This window comes from Macaca mulatta, chromosome 5, assembly GCF_049350105.2.
Source record: "Macaca mulatta isolate MMU2019108-1 chromosome 5, T2T-MMU8v2.0, whole genome shotgun sequence".
NCBI lineage: Eukaryota > Metazoa > Chordata > Mammalia > Primates > Cercopithecidae > Macaca > Macaca mulatta.
In genome coordinates this window covers 14,737,601-14,763,449 of record NC_133410.1, presented here as the reverse complement: position 1 = coordinate 14,763,449, position 25,849 = coordinate 14,737,601, and the positions used below count along the sequence as shown (strand labels likewise).

General features: G+C 43.4%; 1 protein-coding gene across 2 annotated transcripts in view; it reads right to left on the bottom strand.

The window, feature by feature from the left end:
* Positions 1–25,849, bottom strand: part of BST1 (bone marrow stromal cell antigen 1) — a 57,898-nt gene that overhangs the window by 26,052 nt on the left and 5,997 nt on the right. The window contains exons 1-3 of one of the 2 annotated variants that reach the window (XM_015138084.3): positions 7,545–7,803; positions 2,075–2,201; positions 72–207 (exon numbers count right to left, since the gene is read on the bottom strand). In XM_015138084.3, coding sequence (XP_014993570.3) covers positions 72–207; positions 2,075–2,201; positions 7,545–7,726 — 445 coding nt within the window. In that variant the 5' untranslated portion in view covers positions 7,727–7,803. Of the gene's footprint in view, positions 1–71; positions 208–2,074; positions 2,202–7,544; positions 7,804–25,849 lie in introns of those variants that run through there. The other variant, XM_078003173.1, reaches the window with a different exon arrangement.

The window sequence follows — 25,849 nt, the reverse complement described above, 5'->3', positions numbered from 1 at the left end:
ATTTAGCACAAATGGTAATGCATAGTCAATAGGAGCTCTTAAGTCTCCTGTGATTTGTGCAGGAGTCTTACCAGAGGCATTTTTCTGTCGACACCAGCTCAAGAAATCTGCAACCCTGCCATACAGAACATCACTCAGGGGCATAAAACGACGGGTGTTTCCTGCAAAGCTGTTAACAAGGAGGTGGCTATTTTCCCAGAACAGGGACTAAGGAAAGACAAACAAAACATCAAAATACAACACAAAATCAGACTCTTCAGGCACAGCATTATCAAGGCAGGTCGGGCAATCCAGTTCTCATTCAACTCTGACCTGCTGCACAACAACTGAACGTTCTTATTCGTTGTCTTTATTTATTCATTCAAAGACTGCTAGCATCTCTCCTCCCTTTATTCCCAGGGTATCGTGCAAATGTTAATGGAATATTTTCTCACTAGTACTAAATATACATGCATGTGGTAAGATTCCCTACATTAAGAATGATCAAGGGACCTGGGCTGGAATCCTGGCTCTGTCATGTATTAGATATGTAATCTTGACCAAGGCATGCAATCTCCCTGTTTCTCAGTTTCTACTTCTGGAAAATGCAGAGCATGAGCCCTTTATCTTCTTCCACAGCTGTGGCCAGGATAATATGAAGCCACAGAAAGCACTTCCTAAAGTGTCAAGTGCCTCAAAAACACATTGCTTTCATATTATACTTCATAGTTTCCACTATAGTGTTTTCATATAACAATAACCCAAATGCCCCAGTCACTATTTCATCTGATCCTCAGTAGTCCAATCAGTTTATATTTAGACTAGAAGGTCCCCAAGGGTGGGGGCTGTTTTTCACTGTTACAGCCTTAACCCTTAGCACCAATGACTGGGCAAACAAATAGCCCAGGAAGTATTTACTGAGTTCATCAACTAGCACCGAATCTCTGAAAGAGAAGGTAAAAAAGTTGGCTTCCGCGCTTTTAGTGACAGGAAGACAGCGAGGTTCAAAGAACAGCATATACTCAAAATCATGTTTTCAGTCTCTTCTATCTTTGAACCTCACAGTTCCACTTACTTGCCTTTACAAATAACACACAGTGGAAAAAATCAGGTTAAGAATGTTTATGTCACAGAAACAAAAATGGTGTCTAGCATTCTTTAAACTTGAGGTATTTTTTTAAGCAAGGGTTTTATGGAAATTTTCTCATTTATTTTCACTTTATTAGACCTTAGAGTGTAGACAGAATATAGATATGTGGTTTTCTTAAATCAACTGGTACTGAATAAATATAATCTTAAGACCCATTAAATGGAGAGACTGGTCTCCCAGAAGGATACTGAGATTGAGAGTTTTCTGAATTACTCAAGGTTCAGGCCATTGGGCCAGTTAGGATGAAGGTTATTTAGAATTGACCAGATGTGGAGGCCCAGTGTGACAGGTACGGCCATGTCCTTATGTCCCTGTGCTGATTCTCACACTGACTTGCAAACCTAGGAAATTTTCTTCTGCCCACAACCAGCTGGAGATCTAGAACCACTGTTGGAAACTGATATGGTTTGGATTTATGTCTCTTGTCAAATTGTAATCCCCTATGTTAGAGGTGGGGCCTGGTGCAACGTGATTGGATTATGGGGGTGGATTTCCCCCATTGGTGCTGTTCTCCTGGTGGAGTTCTCAGAAGATCCAGTTATTTACAAGCCTGTGGCACCTCCCTCTGCCCTTGGTCCTGCTCGTGCCATGTAAGACACCTGCTCCCACTTTGCCTTCCACTGGAGTAAAAGCTCCCAGAGGCCTCCCAGAAGTAGATGTTGCCATTCTTCCTGTACAGCCTGTGGAACTGTGAAACCAATTAAACCTCTTTTCTTTATAAATTACCCAGTCTCAGGCATTTCTTTATAGCAATGTGACAACGGACTAATACAGAAACAAAGCTAGCTTCCCACAGAGAGCTCAGCACACACATTATGTGTGCTGTTTGATGTTTCTGTGACATTGCAGGATGCAGGGGACAGCTAATCTCACACCTGGCCCATGCACCATCCACTTCTGTAGAGACAGAGAACAAAGTTTTACCCAAGACGGTTGTAGCATTACCTTATCTCTGGGAATAGAGTGCCTGGACAAGTTAATAAAAAGGTCATAGTCCGAGGGAAGCACGGAGCAGGGATCCTTGTCCAGCGCCACTTTAAAGGCTTCCCAGATGGCTGTGCAGTTCTTGTTCCTGTGCAAAAGTACAAGTTGGGAAGAACACACACATGCACATCACGATGTAATGTGAAGTATTTCCATTTCTCTAAGAGCTCTACAAGAGATTTTGTCATATAGTGACTCTGTGGAAGTAGGCTTACAAAAAGGACAACAAATTATCACGGCTCAGGTGACAGATTCAGAAATCTGACACTGGAATTGCCTCTCAGAAGGCACTGCACAGATTTCTCAGAGCTAAGGAATACAGCCTTGCCCCCAGGCTCACAAAGACGAGTAGAAATGGCACCTAGCAGGAGGTGACAATTTCAGTCAACTATACAGCAGGTGCCTCTTCATTTAGAACTAACAGTGGGGGCAGTCTCGTTGTTCAGGTCCACTGTGGACCTCGGGGACCAGGTGAGGCCAGGCCAGGCCAGCCAGCAGGATGTGTGATGTTAGGAGGGAGGTCCAACGCTGCAAGAGGCTTCCACCCCTGGCAAAGCAGGTGCACCCTCCAGTGCCAGCCCCTCTTGAGGTCCATCCTAGTTTTCAAAAAATATTTCCCACGGCATTTGTGACTTTCTGTTTCTCATACTGGGTGGTGTGTAACACAGGTGGTTCTTATATTATTCTCTGCTGTTTTTTATTTGCCTGAAATGTGCGACAGTAAAAACGATCAGCACAAGAAAGACATCGCAAACACAAGAAAAGGGGGGCCCACAGAAGGAACAAAAATCAGTAAGAAATGCAGCACTGGTAAGAAAGACCCAAACTTCAGAAATCCTCCAGATTTAGGGGTTCTGAAATTTGAATTCCGGAAGGACTGGACTCAAGGAATTCAACCTGAGACCACATTCTGGGTTCTGAGGGCTCAGACCGAACATCTGCTGGGTGGCAATGGGCTGTTACCCAGTTCACCTCTACCCCACCCTCACTTCTAGAGGGATACCTCTCCACCCTCCTTCACACTCACACACACATACACCCCACACCTCTAGACCACACACACATCCCTCACCTCCAGACCACACACACACACACACACACCGCTCACCTCTAGACTACACATACACATCCCCCTCACCTCTAGAATAAACACACACATATCTCACCTCTAGAACACACACACACCCCCCTCACCTCTAGAACACACACACACACCCCTCACCTCTAGAACAAATACACATCTCACCTCTAAAACACCTCTCACCTCTAGAACACACACACCCCCCTCACCTCTAGAACATACACCCCTCACCTCTAGAACACACACACACACCTCACCTCTAGAACACACACCCCTCACCTCTAGAACACACACACACCCCTCACCTCTAGAACACACACACACCCCTCACCTCTAGAACAAACACGTACCCCCCCTCACCTCTAGAACACACACACACCCCTCACCTCTAGAATACACACACACACCCCTCACCTCTAGAACACACACACACACCCCTCACCTCTAGAACAAATACACATCTCACCTCTAAAACACCTCTCACCTCTAGAACACACACACCCCCCCACCTCTAGAACATACACCCCTCACCTCTAGAACACACACACACACATCTCACCTCTAGAACACACACCCCTCACCTCTAGAACACACACACACCTCACCTCTAGAACAAACACGTACCCCCCTCACCTCTAGAACACACACACACCCCTCACCTCTAGAACACACACACACCCCCCTCACCTCTAGAACACACACCCCTCACCTCTAGAACACACACACACTCCTCACCTCTAGAACACACACACACCCCTCACCTCTAGAACACACACACACCTCTCACCTCTAGAATACACACACACACCTCCCTCACCTCTAGAACACACACCCCTTACCTCTAGAACACACACACACACCCCTCACCTCTAGAACACACACACACATCTCACCTCTAGAACACACACCCCTCACCTCTGGAATACACACACACACACCCTCACCTCTAGAACACACACACACACCCCTCACCTCTAGAACACACAGACACCCCTCACCTCTAGAACACACACACCTCACCTCTAGAACACACATACACACCCCTCACCTCTAGAACATACACACCTCTCACCTTTAGAACACACACACACACCCCTCACCTCTAGAACACACACACACACCCCTCACCTCTAGAACACACACACCCCCTTCACCTCTAGAACACACACCTCTCACCTCTAGAAGACACACCCCTCACCTCTAGAACACACACACCTCCCTCACCTCTAGAACGCACACCCCTCACCTCTAGAACACACACAGTCTCCTTACCTCTAGAATACACACACACCCCTCACCTCTAGAACACACACACACACACACACACACACACACTGATATGGTTAGACTTTGTGTCCCCAACAAAATCTCATCTTGAATTGTAATCTCGATAATCCCTAGGTGTCTAGGGAGAGACCAGATGGTAGGTAATTGAATCATGATTGTGGTTTCCCCCATGCTGTTCTCTTGATAGTGAGTGAGTCTCACAAGATATGATGGTTTTATAAGTGTCTGGCATTTGCCCCTACTTGCACTCGCTCTATCCTCCCGTCCTGTGAAGAAGGCGCCTGCTTCTCCTTTGCCTTGACTTTCGCCATGGTTGTAAGTTTCCTGAGGCCTCCCCAGCAATAAGGAACTGTGAGTCAATTAAACCTCTTTCCTGTATAAATTACCCAGTCTGTGGTATTTCTTCATAGCAGTGTGAAAACAGACTAATACACAGACACACCCCTCACTGCTAGAACACATGCACACCCCCCTCACCTCTAGAATACACACACACCCCCCTCATCTCTAGAACACATGCACACATACCCCTCACCTCTAGAACACACACACACCCCTCACCTCTAGAACACACGCACACACACCCCTCACCTCTAGAACAAACACACACCCCTCACCTCTAGAACATACACACACACCCCCTTCACCTCTAGAACACACACACACACACCCCTTACCTCTAGAACACACACACATCCCTAACCTCTAGAACACACACACACATCCCTCACCTCTAGAACACACACACACAACCTTCACCTCTAGAACACACGCACACACATCCCTCACCTCTAGAACACACACACACCCCTCACCTCTAGAACACACACATACCCCTCACCTCTAGAACACACACACACATCTCACCTCTAGAACACACACCCCTCACCTCTAGAACACACACACACACACCCCTCACCTCTAGAACACATGCACACACCCCTCACCTCTAGAACACACACACACACACCTCTCACCTCTAGAACACACATGCACACACCCCTCACTGCTAGAACACATGCACACACCCCTCACCTCTAGACTACACACACACCCCTCACCTCTAGAATACACACACACCCCTCACCTCTAGAACACACACACTTCACCTCTAGAACACACACACACCCCCCCTCACTTCTAGAACACACACATATCCCTCACCTCTAGAACACACACACACTGCTCACCTCTAGAACACACACACACCCCCCCTCACTTCTAGAACACACACATATCCCTCACCTCTAGAACACACACACACTGCTCACCTCTAGAACAAACACACACATATCACCTCTAGAACACACACCCCTCACCTATAGAACACACACACACACCCCTCACCTCTAGAACACACACACACTCCTCACCTCTAGAACACACACACACACCCCTCACATGTAGAGTGCACACACACACCCCTCACCTCTAGAACACATGCACACACCCCTCACCTCTAGAGCACACGTGCACACACACACACCCCTCACCTCTAGAACACACATACACACTCCTCACTCCAAGAACACACACATACCCCTCACCTCGAGTGCACACACACACCCCTCACCTCTAGAACGCACGTGCACACACACCCCTCACCTCTAGAACACATACATGCACACCTCACTTCTAGAACACACATATACCCCTCACCTCCAGAACACACACATGCACACACCCCACACCCCTCACCTCTAGAACACACACACACTCCCCCCATCTCTAGAGTGCAAGTGCACACACACACCCCTCACCTCTAGAACACACACACACACACCTCTCACCTCTAGAACACATGCAAGCACCCCCACCTCTAGAACACACACACACACACACCCCTCACCTCTATAGTGCACACACACACCCCTCACCTCTAGAACGCACGTGCACACACCCCTCACCTCTAGAACACCCACATGCACACTTCACTTCTAGAACACACACACACACACCTCACCTCCAGAACACACACACGCACACACCCCTCACCTCTAGAACACACACACCCCTCTAGAGTGCACGTGCACACACACACCCCTCACCTCTAGAACACACACACCTCACCTCTAGAACACATGCACACACCCTTCACCTCTAGAACACAAACACACACCTCTCACCTCTAGAACACACATGCACACCCCTCACCTCTAAAGCACACACACGTACTCCTTACTTCTAGAACACAGACAAACCCCTCACCTCTAGAGCACACACATACCCCTCACTTCTAGAACACACACACACACTTCACCTCTAGAACACATGCACGCACCCCTCACCTCTAGAAAACACACACACCCCTCACCACTAGAGTACACACATACACCCCTCACTAGTAGAGCACATACACACACCCCTCACTTCTAGAACACACACACACACTTCACCTCTAGAACACACGCACGCACCCCTCACCTCTAGAACACACACACACACCCCTCACCTCTAAAGCACACACACATCCCTCACTTCTAGAACACACACACACCCCTCACTTCCAGAACACACGTGCACACACACACACCCCTCACCTCTAGAGCACACACACACAAGCCCTCACCTCTAGAGCACACACACACACAGCCCTCACCCCTAGAACACACACACATCCCTCACTTCTAGAGCACACACACACACACCCCTCACCTCTAGAACACACATACACCCCCTCACTTCTAGAACACACGCACACACACACCCGTCACCTCTAGAGCACACACACACAAACCCTCACCTCTAGAGCAGACACACACACACACCCCTCACCTCTAGAACACACACACACCCCTCACCTCTAGAACACACACACACACACTCCTCATCTCTAGACCCCGCACAGCGCACCCCTCACCTGCAGACACACTTCACAGTCCCCTCCTCACTTGCCCGCATCCTTCAGGACCATCACTGTCTCCACACTCACCTCTCCCCTCAAGGCCTCTCTCATTGTCCCCTCACCCCGACCTTTAGTTCCAGTATTCCCCTCCCCAGGCCCTCTTCACTGTCGCCTCTTCCCGCCCCCCGCTTCCCTTCCCACCCGGCCCGCGGCCTCACCGCTGCTCCGAGCTCAGCAGTGCGCGGTACTCGGCGCAGCGGCCCAGGAAGATGTCCCGCAGCTGTGGGCTGGTGCCTTCCCCGTGCCACGGCGAGGGCGCCCCGCCCTCAGCCAGCAGCGGCAGCAGCAGCAGCAGCAGAAGCTGGAGCAGCCGCGAGACCGCGCACCCCCGGGCCGCCATTGGGGAACTTCGGTCCCTCCAGTCCCGTGCCTCCTCGACTCCCCTTCTCTCCTTCTACTAAAGCGGCTCCGCAAACTGATGCAGGGCGGGACTCTCGCTCGTAGGAGCGACTCTCGCTGGTCGGAGGAAAACCTTGCTGTTTTCCGTTTCCCGTTCCAGTCTATTTCAAGACTGAGCTTGGGGCGGGGTGCGGTGGCTCATGCCTGTAATCCCAGCACTTTGGGAGGCCGAGGCGGGCGGATCGCTTGAGTCTAGGAGATCGAGACAAACCTGAGTAACATATAGGTAACAAACCTCCTCTGTACAAAAAATATAAAAATTAGCCGGTCTTGGTGGTGCGCACCTGTAGTCTCAGCTACCTGCGAGGTTGAGATGGGAGGAGGCTTGACCCCAGGGAATCGAGGCTGCAGCGAGCAGTGATGGCACCACTGCACTCCAGCCCTGGGCGACAGAGTTACACCCTGTTTAAAAAAGTAATAATAAATAAATAATAAAAATTAAAAAATAAAAAAAGTGAGCTTGGAACATCACCCAGAACAGGACCGGTGCACTGTGGCCCAGGCTAATCTTGGCCGGTGTCCTCCGGGAGGGAGCCCCAAAGAAGCTGCGAGGTTGGAGGAGAGGTGAGGAGAGGTGAGTCATCATAGAAGAAAGACTTTTCTGGCTCCAAAGGACAACAACTTTGACAGATGCCCTCTTTCACACCAACCAATAAGTGGTTTCTGTTTGTTTTCAGGAAATAATAACCACAATAACGTGCCAAGCACTTTGCAAGTATAATATTCATTGCTTTCCGCAACACCCTTCCTAGCTAAGTTTATAATTATTCTCGCTTTAGCAATGTTTAAACTTAGGGAAGTTAAGCATGTTCGGCCCTCCAGATTTGCGGATTCATCATCCAAATTCAACTAACCACGGATGAGAAACATTTGAGGAAAAAAAGAATGCTTGCCTCTGTACTGAACATGTACGGACTTTTTTTCCTTGTCATAATTCCCTAAATAATACAATGTAACAACTACTTATGTAACAATTACATGGTACTTGATATTATAAGGAATCTGAAGATGATGTGAATTATAGGAGAGGATGTGCAAATACCGTACTACACCATTTAATATAAGGGCCTTGAGCATCTGTGGATTTTGCTGTCCAGGTCCTGGAACCAGTTCTCCATGGATACCTACTGCCCACTGTAACTTGTTAGAGGTCACAATCTCCCTTCCTGATAGATGCAAAATCCTGGAGACAGTCAGTTTAAGAGAGCCAGTATTAATAGAATACCACGTGGAGGCCCAAGTCCTCAATTCTTAAAGTAATGACAGCAGTGAACTTTGAGTGCCTGGCAAGCACTTGATAAACACAAGGGAGGACAGAACAGGTGTTCTGTACTGTTTTATTTGAATCTCTTTCTTTCTATAACCAAAATCTGCTTTCTCCTGTTCAGTTCCTCCTTAAGTTAAATCCACTTTCCAGAGGTAAGCATTTTTAATCCTTTCAAGTTTTGTTCCTGGTGTTTACTTCCATATTTCTAAATAACATGTGTGAACACCCAAAATTTGAGACAGGTCTCAGTTAATTTAGAAAGTTTATTTTACCAAGATTGAGGATGCTTGTCCATGACACAGCCTCAGGAGGTCCTGACAACATGTGCCCAAGGTGCTCAGGGCACAGCTTGGTTTTACACATTTTAGGGAGACATGAGACATCAATCAATGTATGTTAAGAAGTACATTGGTTCCATCCAGAAAGGCAGGGACAACTTGAAGCAGGGAGGGGGCTTCCAGGTCTCAGGTAGGTAAGAGACAAATGGTTGCCTTCTTTTGAGTTTCTGATAAACCTTTCCAAAGGAGGCCATCAGACTATGCATATATCTCAGTGAGCAGCTGAATGACTTTGAATAGAATGTGAGGCAGGTTTGCCCTGAGCAGTTCCCAGCCTGACTTTTCCCTTTAGTTTAGTAATTTTGGAAACCCAAGATTTTCCTTTCATGCATCCCTGGTATGGCTTGTCCCACCAAATCTCATGTTAAATTGTAATCCCCACTGTTGGAGGTAAGGCCTGGTGGGAGGTGATTTGATCATGGGGATGGGTTTCTCATGAATAGTCTAGCACCATCCCCTTGGTGCTGTTCTCATGATAGTGAGTGAGATCTGGTTGCTTTAAACTGTGTAGCACTGGCAGGGCACCTTGGCTCACGCCTGTAATCCCAGCACTTTTGGAGTCTGGTGCCAGGGGGGTGGGTGGGAATCATGAGGTCAAGGGATTGAGACCATCCTGGCCAACATGGTGAAACCCATCTCTACTAAAAATACAAAAATTATCTGGGTGTGGTGGCATGTGCCTGTAATCCCAGCTATTCTGGAGGCTGAGACAGGAGAATCGCTTGAACCTGGGAGGTGGAGGGTACAGTGAGCTGAGATATCACCACTGCACTCCAGCCTGGTGACAGAGTGAGACTCCGTCTCAAAATAAAAGGGGGGGGGTAGCACCTCCTCCCTCTCTCTCTTGCTCCCTTTGGCCACCATGTAAGACCCCTCACTCCCTCTTTGCCTTCCACCACATTTGGAAACTTCCTGAAGCCTCTCCAGATGTAGAAGCCACTGTGCTTCCTGTACAGCCTGCAGAACTGTGAGCCAATTAAACCTCTTTTTCTTATAAATTACCAGTTTCAGGTATCTATAGCAATGCAAGAACAGACTAATACAATGCCTATATGCTATTTTTTGATGTTTCTGTTTGGGACATTATTCTGTTTGGGACGTTATTACATTTTATTTGTTGTAAACCTCTTGTTTACCCTGGAGGTAATCATTATCTAGAAAGTAACTAGCTTGCTTTCAATATTACAGGCTCATAGGCAGAAGGGACTTGCGTTGTCTCAGATGGAACTTTGAACTGTGGACTTTTGGGCTAATGTTGAAATGAGTTAAGAATTTGAGGGACTGTTGAGAAGGCATGATTGGTTTGGAAATGTGAGGACATGAGATTTGGAGGGGCCAGGGGTGGAGTGATATGGTTTGGCTGTGTCCCCACCCAAATCTCATATTGAACTGTAGCTCCCAGAATTCCCACGTGTTGTGGGAGAGAGCTGGGTGGGGGTAATTGATTCATGGGGGCTGGTCTTTCCCGTGCTATTCTTGTGATAGTGAATAAGTCTCACAAGATCTGATGGGTTTATCAGGGGTTTCCACTTTTGCTTCTTTCTCATTTTCCTCTTGCTGCTGCCATGCAAGAAGTGCCTTTCACCTCATGCCATGATTCTGAGGCCTCCCCACCCATGCAAAACTGTAAGTCAAATTAACCCTCTTTTTTTTTTTTTTTTTTTTTGAGACTGAGTTGCTCTGTGGCCCAGGTGGTGCGATCTCAGCTCACAGCAAGCTCTGCCTCCCAGGTTCACACCATTCTCCTGCCTCAGCCTCCTGAGTAGCTGGGACTACAGGCACCCGTCACCATGCCCAGCTAATTTTTTCTATTTTTAGTAGAGACGGGTTTTCACCATGTTAGCCAGGATGGTCTCGATCTCCTGACCTAGTGATCTGCCCGCCTCGGCCTCCCAAAGTGCTGGGATTACAGGCATGAGCCACCACACCCAGCCCAATTAACCTTCTTTTTGTTCCCAGTTTCAGGTATGTCTTTATGAGCATCATGAAAACAAACTAATACAACTAGATCTCACATCCTCCTCTTTCTTGTTTTATGGAGCACATCTTCCAATAGCTTCTTGAGAAGATACATAGGGACTAAACTTTCTGATATTTTTGCATAAAAATTCGAAATATCATTATTCTACCTTCATACTTAATTGAGAATTTGGTTGGGTTTCTGAGATTTTTGCATAAGAATTCAAAGTATCATTATTCTAACCTCACATTTGATTGAGAATTTGGTTGGGAAGATTTTTGCATTGGAAAGCATTTCCCTTCAAAAATTTGAAGACTGTGTTCCATTGTTTTCTGTGTTGCTGTTGAGAAATCTGAACCCATTTTCCTATTCCTGTTTATTTGACCTTTTTTTTTTTGTTGTTTGCTTTGTTTTTTGTTCTTTGGGCTGTTTTTTTCCATCTGAAAGTTTTCAGAATTTCCTTCTATTCTTAGGAGTATGAAATTTCAGAGATGAACTTGGGCAAAGGTAGTTGTTTTTCATTGTACTGGACAATCCATGAGCCCTTTTAACCTGCAAACTCATGTCTTTAAATACTGAGATATTTTGTCAATTTTTTTGGTAATTTTCCCTCCTCCAAATTTGTTTTCTTTTTCTGAAATTCCTATTACTCATATAGGAATGATTTCCTTGTTAGATTTCCTAGTCCCTAATTTTCTATATTTTCCCCTTCTATTTTTTATTTACTTTGTCTTCTTATGCTTTCTTGAATATAAATTTATCATTATCTTCCAACTTCTCTACTGTTTTTTTATTTATACTATATCTATATATCTATATATACATATGTACAGTTGTGTTCTACCTGTTCAGGTCTTTTTGCTTTTTATAATCTTCTCTTGCTGTTTTGTGAATATTTCTGAAGCTTTTATTACAGATGTAGGTTTTTCATTTTTCTTTTAAATTTTCTTCTGCCAACGTCTGTTTCCTTTGAATGCCATATTTCCATTTTGGTGACTGACTTTAATGTGAGAAGTTTCCCTCAAATAAACTGATGACTTTTGGCTGATTATTTTTACAAACACAGAAAAATATAAGGAACTGTATCAGTTCATTGTCACACTGCTGATAAAGACATACCCGAGACTGGGTAATTTATAAAGAAAAAGAGGTTTAATGGACTCACAGTTCCACATAGCTAGGGAGGCCTCATGATCATGGCAGAAGGCAAAAGGCACGTCTTACCTGGCAGCAGGCAAGAGAGAGTTTGCGCAGGGGAACTCCTCTTTATAAAACCATCAGATCTTGTGAAACTTATTCACTATTATGAAAATGGGAAATACCCACCCCCATGATTCAATTACCTCCCACCGAGTCCCTCACATGACATGAGGGAATTGTGGGAACTACAATTCAAGATGAGATTTGGGTGGGGATAGAGCCATACCATATCAGGCACTAATCAGAAGCAGGCTCAAGGCACATGGTTAGAATTTATCAAAGGGTGGGCTGCCCTGTAGGATTAACATACTGCACTTTATCACTAAGAGATTCCTGTCATTTTCTCTTTGACAGTCCATTTTTCCAGAGAGTAATATTCCTATTTTTTTTTTTTTTTTTTTTGAGACGGAGTCTCGTTCTGTTGTCCAGGCTGGCATGGAGTGGTGTGATCTCGGCTCACTGCAAACTCCACCTCCTGGGTTCACACCATTCTCCTGCCTCAGCCTCCTGAGTAGCTGGGACTACAAGTGCCCACCAACACACCTGGCTAAATTTTTGTATTTTTTGTAGAGACAGGGATTCACTGTGTTAGCCAGGATGGTCTCGATCTCCTGACCTCGTGATCCACCTGCCTCGGTCTCCCAAAGTGCTGGGATTATAGGCATGAGCCACTGTGCCCAGCCTAATATTCCTATTTTCTACCTGGAAGGATATAAGCCTGGATGCTAGCAATGTGGAGCTGAGTGGGAGAAGGTGGACGGAGGAATCTCACTATTCACTATAAAGATTTTCACTTATCCCTCCTCTCTCACCACATTTTTAGTAGAAGCTCTGGCCTCAGCAATGCCTGGTACCCCACAACCCAGAATCTTTGGTTCATTCTTCAGGAAATATATTGCTGCATAGGATTAGGGAGGGCATTCTTGGACTTACAACTACTTTTTTGACTTCCAGCCCTACATTCACTCCCACTTCCATCTTAGTGACAGACTGTTCTTCCAATTCCTCTTTCTTTTGAGGGTTCATGGTATCAAACAACTTTCTTCACAGCTTACATTCTCTTTCCCCACTAGCCAGCTGAGGTTTCGTCCTTCACTGGCCAACTAAATTGTTACCCCTTCTTCATTTTCTTTCCATCATCCCAAATTCTGTTCCTGACAACTCCTCTTCTTTTCTCTTTTCCCTCATGGTTTACTCCTTTTTCATTTTGTTCATATTCATCTTGTTTATTGTAATGGGGGATGAGTTTTTTTTGAGGGAAGAAGTCTTTCATACCTCACAAACCCTCAAAACATGACTTTATCTTGATGTGTGAGGCAACAGGAAATACACAGCACTACTTTTGAAGTATCCATGCATCTGTCTGTCTATCTATCTGTCTAATCTGAATCTAGCAAACCTTCAGATTTAACTACAGTTTTCAGGAAATATAGGGGATAGAGGGATATGTTAAATGATACTACAGGCAGCCATGCACTGAAACTGGCTGACAATATTTGACAGATACATTTTCAAAAATCTGTGAGCCATTTGTTAAACACAGTCATAATTAAAAATTAAATTATATAAACCTATAACAAAATAAATTATATTAAAAGCAGGCTGGGCCGGGCGCGGTGGCTCAAGCCTGTAATCCCAGCACTTTGGGAGGCCGAGGCGGGCGGATCACAAGGTCAGGAGATCGAGACCACAGTGAAACCCCGTCTCTACTAAAAATACAAAAAATTAGCCGGGCGCGGTGGCGGGCGCCTGTAGTCCCAGCTACTCAGGAGGCTGAGGCAGGAGAATGGCGGGAACCCGGGAGGCGGAGCTTGCAGTGAGCCGAGATCGCGCCACTGCACTCCAGCCTGGGCAACAGCGTGAGACTCCGTCTCAAAAAAAAAAAAAAAAAAAAAAAAAAAAAAAAAAAGCAGGCTGGGTGCGGTGGCTCACGCCTGTAATCCCAGCGCTTTGGGAGGCTGAGGCAGGTGGATCACAAGGTCAGGATATTGAGACCATCCTGGCTAACATGGTGAAACCCCATCTCCACAAAAAATACAAAAAATTAGCTGGGTGTGGTGGCTGGCAACTGTAGTCCCAGCTACTTGAGAGGCTGAGGCAGGAGAATGGTGTGAACCTGGGAGGCAGAGCTTGCAGTAAGCTGAGACCATGCCACTGCACTCCAGCCTGGACTACAAAGCGAGACTCTGTCTCAATAAATAAATAAATAAAAGCAAAGGTAATAAACATCCAAAATACATAACTTCTTAATTATTTTACTACATGTTGCTGCTATTTATGCTCTTGGGGATATTTATATCTATTTCCTTTTTACAGTAGAAATATTATGTAAAGTTGTGCTACTACACATCTTTTCCCAATTCTGCATTCAGTGGCATCATGTTGGCAGCTTGAAATCACTATGGTGGTAGTATTTACATCAAGAAAACCAGAAAATACTACAAAGCAGAGCCCATTCACCCCATCTCAACCCTACCCAGAAATATTATTATATAATTACTAGCACAGCACTGACTGCAGGTATTGTAATTAGCAAAATCCAGAATGTAGAAAATCTTTCAGAACAAATGATTCACTTTCTTCAATAATTAAATGTAAAGAAAAAGGAGGGAAACCTAAAGGTTTAAAATATGTATGTAAAATATGTAAAATAATTTTACAGATTAAAATTATCTTTTAATCTGTAATTAAAAGATAATTACAAGACTAAATAAATGCATTTTGTGAAGTTTGTTTAAATACTAACTTAAACAAACTGTAAAAAAAAATTATGACACAACCAATGAATTTGAATTTTAGACAGTCTAAATATTCAGTAACCAATGTTAAGTTTTTCTAGTTATAATAATGATATTATGGTATTGTGGTTTTAAAATAGTGCTTATCTTTTAGAAATACATACTGAAACATTTACAGATGGAATTAGGTCTGGGATTAGCTTCAAAATAATCTAGGAAAGGGGAGAATGGTAAGGAATTGTGATATAGATAAATCAAGATTGGCCTTGCATTGATGTTTATCATTATTGGTTGAAAGGTATATGAGAGTTGATTATAAAATTCTTTCTACTATTATATATGTTTGAGATTCTCCCTAATAGAAGGTTTTTGGACTTTTAAGGTAGGTATTTCATATCCTTTAATTCAACCATTTTATTGAAATAAAACAAACATACTGAAAAGTACACAAATCTGAATGTTCACAAAAAGAATAACCAGCACCCAGATCAAGAATGACATTCAATACACATACACTGCAAATTACAAAACACTGCTCAGAGAATTGAGAGAACACTTTGGGAGCCTGAGGCGGGCAGATCACTTGAGGTGAGGAGTTCAAGACTAGCCTGGCCAACATGGTGAAACCCCATCTCTACTAAAAATACAAAAATTAGCTGGGTGTGGTGGCACACACCTATAGTCCCAGCTACTTGGGAGGCTGAGGCAGGAGAATCGCTTGAACCCATGAGACCAAGGTTGCAGTGAGCTGAGATCACACCACTGCAGTCTAGCCTGGGTGACACAGTGAGACCCTGTCTCTAAAAAAAAAAAAAGAAAGAGAGAGAGAGAGAGAAAGAATTGAGGGAAGACTTGACTACTTTGAGAGATATATCACTTTCATGGATTGGGAGACTCAATACTGTTACAATGTAAAGTTTCTCCATATTGATCTTTAGATTCAGTGCAATTCCAATCAAAATCCCAAATATTTTTTTAAAAAAAAGAAATTGAAAGCACATTTAAAAAATTAAATGGGGGGGCGTGCCCAAGATGGCCGAATAGGAACAGCTCCAGCCTCCAGCTCCCAGCATGAACAACACAGAAGACGGGTGATTTCTGCATTTTCAACTGAGGTACCGGGTTCATCTCACTGGGGCGTGTCGGACAGTTGACGCTGGTCCACAGGTGCAGCCCGATCAGCAAGAGCTGAAGCAGGGTGAGGCATCGCCTCACATGGGAAGCACAAGGGGGAAGGGAATTCCTTTTCCTAGCCAAAGGAAATTGAGACACACAACACCTGGAAAATCCGGTAACTCCCACCCTAATACTGCGCTTTACCAAGGGTCTTGGCAAACAGCACACCAGGAGATTATATCCCACACCCGACCCAGAGGGTCCCACGCCCTTGGAACCTCCCTCATTGCTAGCACAGCAGTCTGAGATCTAACTGCAAGGCTGCAGTGATGCTGGGGGAGGGGTGCCTGCCATTGCTGAGGCTTAAGTAGGTAAACAAACCCACCAGGAAGCTCGAATTGGGTGGAGCCCACCACAGCTCAAGGAGGCCGGCCTGCCTCTGTAGACTCCTCCACTGGGGACAGGTCATAGCTAAACAAAAAGCAGCAGAAACCTTGGCAGAGGTAAATGCCCCTGTCTGACAGCTTTGAAGAGAGCAGTGGATCTCCCAGCATGGAGGCTGAGATCTGAGAACAGACAGACTGCCTGCTCAAGTGGGTCCCTGACCCCTGAGTAGCCTAACTGGGAGACATCCCCGACTAGGTGCAGACTGACACCTCACACCTCACATGGCAGGGTACACCCCTGAGACCAAGCTTCCAGAGCAAGAATCAGACAGCAACACTTGCTGTTCAGCAATATTATATCTTCTGCAGCCTCCGCTGCTGATACCCAGGCAAACAGGGTCTGGAGTGGATCCCAAGCAAACTCCAACAGACCTACAGCTGAGGGTCCTGATTGTTAGAAGGAAAACTAGCAAACAGAAAGGACACCCACACCAAAACCCCATCAGTACATCACCATCATCAAAGACCAAAGGCAGATAAAACCACAAAGATGGGGGAAAAGCAATGCAGAAAAGCTGGAAATTCAAAAAATCAGAGCGCATCTCCCCCTCCAAAGGAACTCAGCTCATTGCCAGCAATGGAACAAAGCTGGACAGAGAATGACTTTGACGAGTTGAGAGAAGAAGGCTTCAGTCGATCAAACTTCTCAGAGCTAAAGGAGGAACTACGTAACCAGTGCAAAGAAACTAAAAACCTTGAAAAAACATTTGATGAATGGCTAACTAGAATAACCAATGTAGAGAAGTCCTTAAAAGAACTGATAGAGATGAAAACCATAACACAAGAACTATGTGACAAATGCACAAGCTTCAGTAACCGACTCAATCATCTGGAAGAAAGAGTATCAGCGATTGAAGATCAAATGAATGAAATGAAGTGAGAAAAGAAGTGTAGAGAAGAAAGACTAAAAAGAAATGAACAAAGCCTCGAAGAAATATGGGATTATGTGAAAAGACCAAATATACGTCTGATTGGTGTGCCTGAAAGTGACGGGGAAAATGGAACCAAGTTGGAAAACACTCTGCAGGATATCATCCAGGAGAACTTCCCCAACCTAGTAAGGCAGGCCAATATTCAAATTCAGGAAATACAGAGAATGCCACAAAGGTACTCCTCGAGAAGAGCAGCTCCAAGACACATAATTGTCAGATTCACCAAAGTTGAAATGAAGGAAAAAATGTTAAGGGCAGCCAGAGAGAAAGGTCGGGTTACCCACAACGGGAAGCCCATCAGACTAACAGCAGATCTCTCGGCAGAAACTCTACAAGCCAGAAGAGAGTGGGGGCCAATATTCAACATTCTTAAAGAAAAGAATTTTCAACTCAGAATTTCATATCCAGCTAAACTAAGTTTCATAAGTGAAGGAGAAATAAAATCCTTTACAGACAAGCAAATGCTTAGAGATTTTGTCACCACCAGGCCTGCCCTACAAGAGACCCTGAAGGAAGCACTAAACATGGAAAGTAACAACAGGTACCAGCCATTGCAAAAACATGTAAAAATGTAAAGTCCATCGATGCTAGAAAGAAACCGCATCAACTAGCAAGCAAAATAACTAGCTAATATCATAATGACAGGATCAAGTTCACACATAACAATATTAACCTTAAATGTACACAGACTAAATGGTTCAATTAAAAGACATAGGCTGGCAAACTGGATAGTCAAGACCCATCAGTTTGCTGTATTCAGGAGACCCATCTCACATGCAGAGACACACATAGGCTCAAAATAAAGGGATGGAGGAAGATCTACCACGCAAATGGAAAACAAAAAAAAAAGCAGGGGTTGCAATCCTAGTCTCTGATAAAACAGACTTTAAACCATCAAAGATCAAAAGAGACAAAGAAGGCCATTACATTATGGTAAAGGGATGAATTCATTAGGAAGAGCTAACTATCCTAAATATATATGCACCCAATACAGGAGCACCCAGATTCATAAAGCAAGCCCTTAGAGACATACAAAGAGACTTAGACTCCTATACAATAATAATGGGAGACTTTAACACCTCACTGTCAACATTAGACAGATCAACCAGACAGAAAGTCAACAAGGATATCCAGGAATCGAACTCAACTCTGCAACAAGCAGACCTAATAGACATCTACAGAACTCTCCACCCCAAATCAACAGACTATACATTCTTCTCAGCACCACATCACACTTATTCCAAAATTGACCACATAGTTGGAAGTAAAGCACTCCTCAGCAAATGTAAAAGAACAGAAATTATAACAAATGGTCTCTCAGACCACAGTGCAATCAAACTAGAACTCAGGACTAAGAAACTCAATCAAAACCACTCAACTACATGGAAACTGAACAACCTGCTCCTGAATGACTACTGCGTACATAACGAAATGAAGGCAGAAATAAAGATGTTCTTTGAAACCAATGAGAACAAAGATACAACATACCAGAATCTCTGGGACACATTTCAAGTAGTGTGTAGAGGGAAATTTATAGCACTAAATGCCCACAAAAGAAAGCAGGAAAGATCTAAAATTGACACCCTAGCATCACAATTAAAAGAACTAGAGAAGCAAGAGCAAACACATTCAAAAGCTAGCAGAAGGCAAGAAATAACTAAGATCAGGGCAGAACTGAAGGAGATAGAGACACAAAAAACCCTCCAAAAAAATCAATGAATCCAGGAGCTGGTTTTTTGAAAAGATCAACAAAATTGATAGACCGCTAGCAAGACTAATGAAGAAGAAAAGAGAGAAGAATCAAATAGACGCAATAAAAAATGATAAAGGGGAATCACCACCGACCCCATAGAAATACAAACTACCATCAGAGAATACTATAAACACCTCTATGCAAATAAACTAGAAAACCTAGAAGAAATGGATAATTTCCTGGACTCTCCCAAAGACTTATACTCTCCCAAGACTAAACCAGGAAGAAGTTGAATCCCTGAATAGACCAATAGCAGGCTCTGAAATTGAGGCAATAATTAATAGTCTACCAACCAAAAAAAGTCCAGGACCAGATAGATTCACAGCCGAATTCTACCAGAGGTACAAGGAGGAGTTGGTACCATTCCTTCTGAAATTATTCCAATCAATAGAAAAAGAGGGAATCCTCCCTAACTCATTTTATGAGGCCAACATCATCCTGATACCAAAGCCTGACAGAGATACAACAAAAAAAGAGAATTTTAGACCAATATCCCTGATGAACATCGATGCAAAAATCCTCAATAAAATACTGCCAAACCGAATCCAGCAGCACATCAAAAATCTTATCCACCATGATCAAGTGCGCTTCATCCCTGGGATGCAAGGCTGGTTCAACATATGCAAATCAATAAATGTAATCCACCATATAAACAGAACCAAAGACAAAAACCACATGATTATCTCAATAGATGCAGAAAAGGCCTTTGACAAAATTCAATAGCCCTTCATGCTAAAAACTCTCAATAAATTCGGTATTGATGGAACGTATCTCAAAATAATAAGAGCTATTTATGACAAAACCACAGCCAATATCATACTGAATGGGCAAAACTGGAAGCATTCCCTTTGAAAACTGGCACAAGACAGGGATGCCCTCTCTCACCACTGCTATTCAACATAGTGTTGGAAGTTCTGGCTAGGGCAATCAGGCAAGAGAAAGAAATAAAAGGTATTCAGTTAGGAAAAGAAGAAGTCAAATTGTCCCTGTTTGCAGATGACATGATTGTATATTTAGAAAACCACATTGTCTCAGCCCAGAATCTCCTTAAGCTGATAAGCAACTTCAGCAAAGTCTCAGGATACAAAATCAATGTGCAAAAATCACAAGCATTCCTATACACCAGTAACAAACAGAGAGCCAAATCATGAACGAACTCCCATTCACAATAGCTTCAAAGAGAATAAAATACCTAGGAATCCAACTTACAAGGGATGTAAAAGACCTCTTCAAGGAGAACTATAAACCACTGCTCAGTGAAATAAAAGAGGACACAAACAAATGGAAGAACATACCATGCTCATGGATAGGAAGAATCAATATTGTGAAAATGGCCATACTGCCCAAGGTAATTTATAGATTCAATGCCATCCCCATTAACCTACCAATGACTTTCTTCACAGAATTGGAAAAAACTGCTTTAAAGTTCATAATGGAACCAAAAAAGACCCCACATTGCCAAGACAATCCTAAGCCAAAAGAACAAAGCTGGAGGCATCATGCTACCTGACTTCAAACTATACTACAAGGCTATAGTAACCAAAACAGCATGGTACTGGTACCAAAACAGAGATATAGGCCAATGGAACAGAACAGAGCCCTCAGAAATAATACCACACATCTACAGCCATCTGATCTTTGACAAACCTGAGAAAAACAAGAAATAGGGAAAAGATTCCCTATTTAATAAATGGTGCTGGGAAAATTGGCTAGCCATAAGTAGAAAGCTGAAACTGGATCTTTTTCTTACTCCTTATACGAAAATTAATTCAAGATGGATTAGAGACTTAAATGTTAGACCTAAAACCATAAAAACCCTAGAAGAAAACCTAGGTAATACCATTCAGGACATAGGTATGGGCAAGGACTTCATGTCTAAAACACCAAAAGCAATGGCAACAAAAGCCAAAATTGACAAATGGGATCGAATTAAACTAAAGAGCTTCTGCACAGCAAAAGAAACTACCATCAGAGCGAACAGGTAACCTACCGAATGGGAGAAAATTTTTGCAATCTACTCATCTGACAAAGGGCTAATATCCAGAACCTATAAACAACTCAATCAAATATACAAGAAAAAAATAAACAACCCCATCAAAAAGTGGGCAAAGGATATGAACAGGCACTTCTCAAAAGAAGATATTCATACAGCCAACAGACAATGAAAAAATGCTCATTATCACTCGCCATCAGAGAAATGCAAATCAAAACCACAATGAGATACCATCTCACACCAGTTAGAATTGCCAGTTAGAATGGCAATCATTAAAAAATCAGGAAACAACAGGTGCTGGAGAGGATGTGGAGAAATAGGAACACTTCTACACTGTTGGTGGAACTGTAAACTATTTCAACCATTGTGGAAAACAGTGTGGCAATTCCTCAACGATCTAGAACTAGAAATACCATTCGACCCAGCCATCCCATTACTGGGTATATACCCAAAGATTATAAATCATGCTGCTATAAAGACACATGCACACGTATGTTTATTGCAGCACTATTCACAATAGCAAAGACTTGGAATCAACCCAAATGTCCATCAGTGACAGACTGGATTAAGAAAATGTGGCACATATACACCATGGAATTCTATGCAGCCATAAAAAAGGATGAGTTCGTGTCCTTTGTAGGGACATGGATGCAGCTGGAAACCATCATTCTCAGCAAACTGTCGCAAGAACAGAAAACCAAATACCGTATGTTCTCACTCATAGTCATAGATGGGAATTGAACAATGAGATCACTTGGACACAGGAAGGGGAACATCACACACTGGGTCCTATTTGGGGAGGGGGGAGGGGGGTGGGATAGTATTAGGAGATATACCTAATGTAAATGACGAGTTAATGGGTGCAGCACACTAGCATGGCTCATGTATATATATGTAACAAACCTGCACGTTGTGCACATGTACCCTAGAACTTAAAGTATAATAATAAAAAAAAAATTACATGGAAATGTAAAAGATCTAGTATAGCCAAAACAATTTTAAGAAATCAGAACACAGTTGGAGGATCTATACTACTGTCTAATTTCAAGACTTACTATAAAGCTACAAAAACAAAGACATCATGGTATTAGTGTAAAGATAGATGTATAGGTAAATACAGCAAGAAAAAGTTCTACAAATAGACCCACATAAATATGGTCAATTGCTTTTCAATAAAGACATCAAGGTAATTCAGTGGAGTTATAGGTAGTTTATTTATTTATTTATTTATGAGACAGTGTCTCACTCTGCTGGCCAGGCTGGAGTGCAATGGCATGATCACAGCTCACTATAACCTGACCTCCTGGGCTTAGGTGATCCTCCCACCTCAGCCCCTATCCCCACCCCAGTAGCTGGGACTACAGATGTGTGCCACCACACCCAGCTAGTTTTTCTAGTTTTTGTAGAGATGGGGTTTTTTCATGTTGCCCGGGCTGTCCTCCAATTCCTGGACTCAAGCAGTCCACCTGCCTCGGCCTTCCAAAGTGCTGAGATTATAGGTGTGAGCCACAGTACCTGACCAAGATGGTCTTTTTAAACATATGGTACTGAATATCTGCATAAAAAAAGAAAAAGAACCTCACACCATACATAAAAATTAACCAAAAAATATGTTATAGGCGTAACATAAAATCTGAAAATATAAAAACTTACAAGCAAAAATGTCTTAGTTATAACACCTATGAACCTAAGATATCTAAGACAGGTCTCAGTCAATTTAGAAAGTTTATTTTGCCAAGGTTAAGGACAACACCAGTGACACCTGTCACACAGCCTCAGGAGGTACTGATGACATGTGTTCAAGGTGGCTGGGGTACAGCTTGCTTTTGTACTAGGGAGACATAATACATCAGTCAATACATGTAAGATTTACATTGGTTCGATGTGGAAGGGCAGGACAATTCAAAGCTGGGGAGGAGAATTTCCAGGTCATAGGTAGGTTTAAAAATTTTCTGCTTGGCAATTGGTTGAAAGAGTTACTATCAGTTGAAAGGAATGTCTAGGTTACAATAAGAAGTTGTGGAGAGGTTTTATCATGCAGATGAAGCCTCCAGTGTTAGCAGGCTTTAGAGAGAATAGACTGTAAATGTGTCTTATCAGACTTAAGGTCTGTGTTGATGTTAATGCTGGAGGGGTATAATGTCCAAGCCCCTCTTGCATCATGGCCTGAACTAGATTTTCAGGTAACTCTGGAATGCCCTTCGCTAGAGGAAGGATCCATTCGGATGGCTGAAGGCCTTAAAATTTAATTTTTGTTCTACATACTAAAAGCCAAAACACAAATTTATGTATTGACATTCATCAAAGCTAAAAAATTCTGCTCTTCAAAAAGCACCACTAAGAAAATGAGCAATCCACAAATTGGGAGGTACTTGCAATACATGTATCTGACAAAGGTATGTATCCAAAAAACAGGGTTGTCCAATCTTGTGGCTTCCCTTGGCCACACTGGAATAAGCCACACATAAAAAACACTAACACTAATATAACACTAACTTCAGCCACACATTAAAAAACACTAACACTAGCTGATGAGCTTAAAAAAGAAAAAAAAGAAAAAGTTCTGTGTGTTACATGTAATTAGGCATGAGTGGGGCAGGAGAGGGTTCTTCCCCCGCCCACTAGGAATGTTGGGTGATGGTCTGGCGGTTATTACATTTATTACATTGCCTCTTTAAAAGTGATAAATTGGCAGCTGACACCAGGGAGAGGCCATTTCCTGATGGTCCACACCTGAGGCACTAAACTGTTAATTGAATGCAGAGACCAGGGAGAAGCAACTTCCAGGTCATGTACATTAAGAGACAAAATGGTGGAGTATGACCTTCCAGGGGCACTCTCCTGGAAAATGGAAGAAAGCCTCAGATGGCATGCATACAGCTTCCTAAACACATTGCGCATGCTCACCTCCCAAGCACATTAAATAAAAGCAGTTGTTACGCTTGTGTGCACGGCTAGCTGGAGGGCCAGAGAGTCCCCTTTCCACTTGCCTCCCAGTTGACCAGGAATGGGCTGCATGGTAGCTCTCTTCCAGGATTCTATGGCTTGGGGCAACAAATCATGCCAAGCTCTCTCTCTGCTATATCCCGAAGTCCAACACCCTGCAGATCAGCCCCCGAGGACCATTCAGCTTCCTTTTCCCGATGTCAGTTTCACCTTGTGCCTGTCACGACAGGGGGATAATGTTGCATTCCTTGGAAGCTTAACGGGATGCCATGAGCTTAAGAGTTTCCAAGAGCTTGCCCATCAGTCTGCCCTTAGTCATCCTCAAACAGATGTATGGTGGTATTGTGGTGGACACTTACTGGACACTCTGCCAGGTAATTGGAGAGTAGTACTTATGCTCTTATCCAATTGGCTATCCCTTTAACCCTGGCATTTCACCAACCAGAAAAAGAAAAACCAGAACACACACAAAAAATAGACTCTCAAGTTAACATAGACGTCATTGGAGTTCCACAAGAAGTGCCTAACAGATTCAAAGCCCATGACCAAATAGCTGCAGGATTTAAATCCATATTTCCACAGGTAACTATTAATAAAAATGTAGCTTGGATAAATTACATCTATTATAATCAGCAGCAGTTTATTAATTATACCAAGGATGCTATCAAAGGAACAGCCGAACAATTAAGGCCTACTAGCCAAATGGCTTGGGAAAACAGAATAACTCTAGATATGTTATTAGCCAAAAAAAGGTGGGGTTTGTGTTATAATTAAAACCCAACATTGTACCTTCATCCCAAACAACACTGCTCCCAATGGAAGTATAACAAAGGCCTTGCAGGGATTTACTGCTTTATCCAATCAATTAGCTAAAAATTCTGAAGCCGATGACCCTATTTCAGAATGGCTAGGAAAGTGGTTTCGTAAATAGAAAGGAATCATAGCCTCAATTCTTATTTCTCTTGCAATCATAATAGGTGTACTCATTAGGTGATGTGTCATACCATGCATCCACGGGCAAATACAAAAAATTGTACAAACAGCACTTACTAAAGCCTCCCTTAGTTCTCCTCCACCTTATTCAAGTAAGCGTTTCCTGTTAGAAGATCAAAACAAACTGCAAAGCCAAGACATGTTAAAAAGTTTGAAGAGAAAAATCATAAGAAAATTTAAAAAGGAGGAATTGTAAGATACAACGAATTTCTCTGAGTTTCTCTTCAAAAATTTAGCCTGCTAACTTCCTTGTCTTTTGTTCTCAAATTCAACTTTCCTGTTCCTCCTTGCCCCTAGTTACTGTAAAACAGCCTACCCCTTTTCCGTCATCCCTAATCAATAACTCACATCTGTTCCCTTGGTTACCTGCACCCATTGTGTC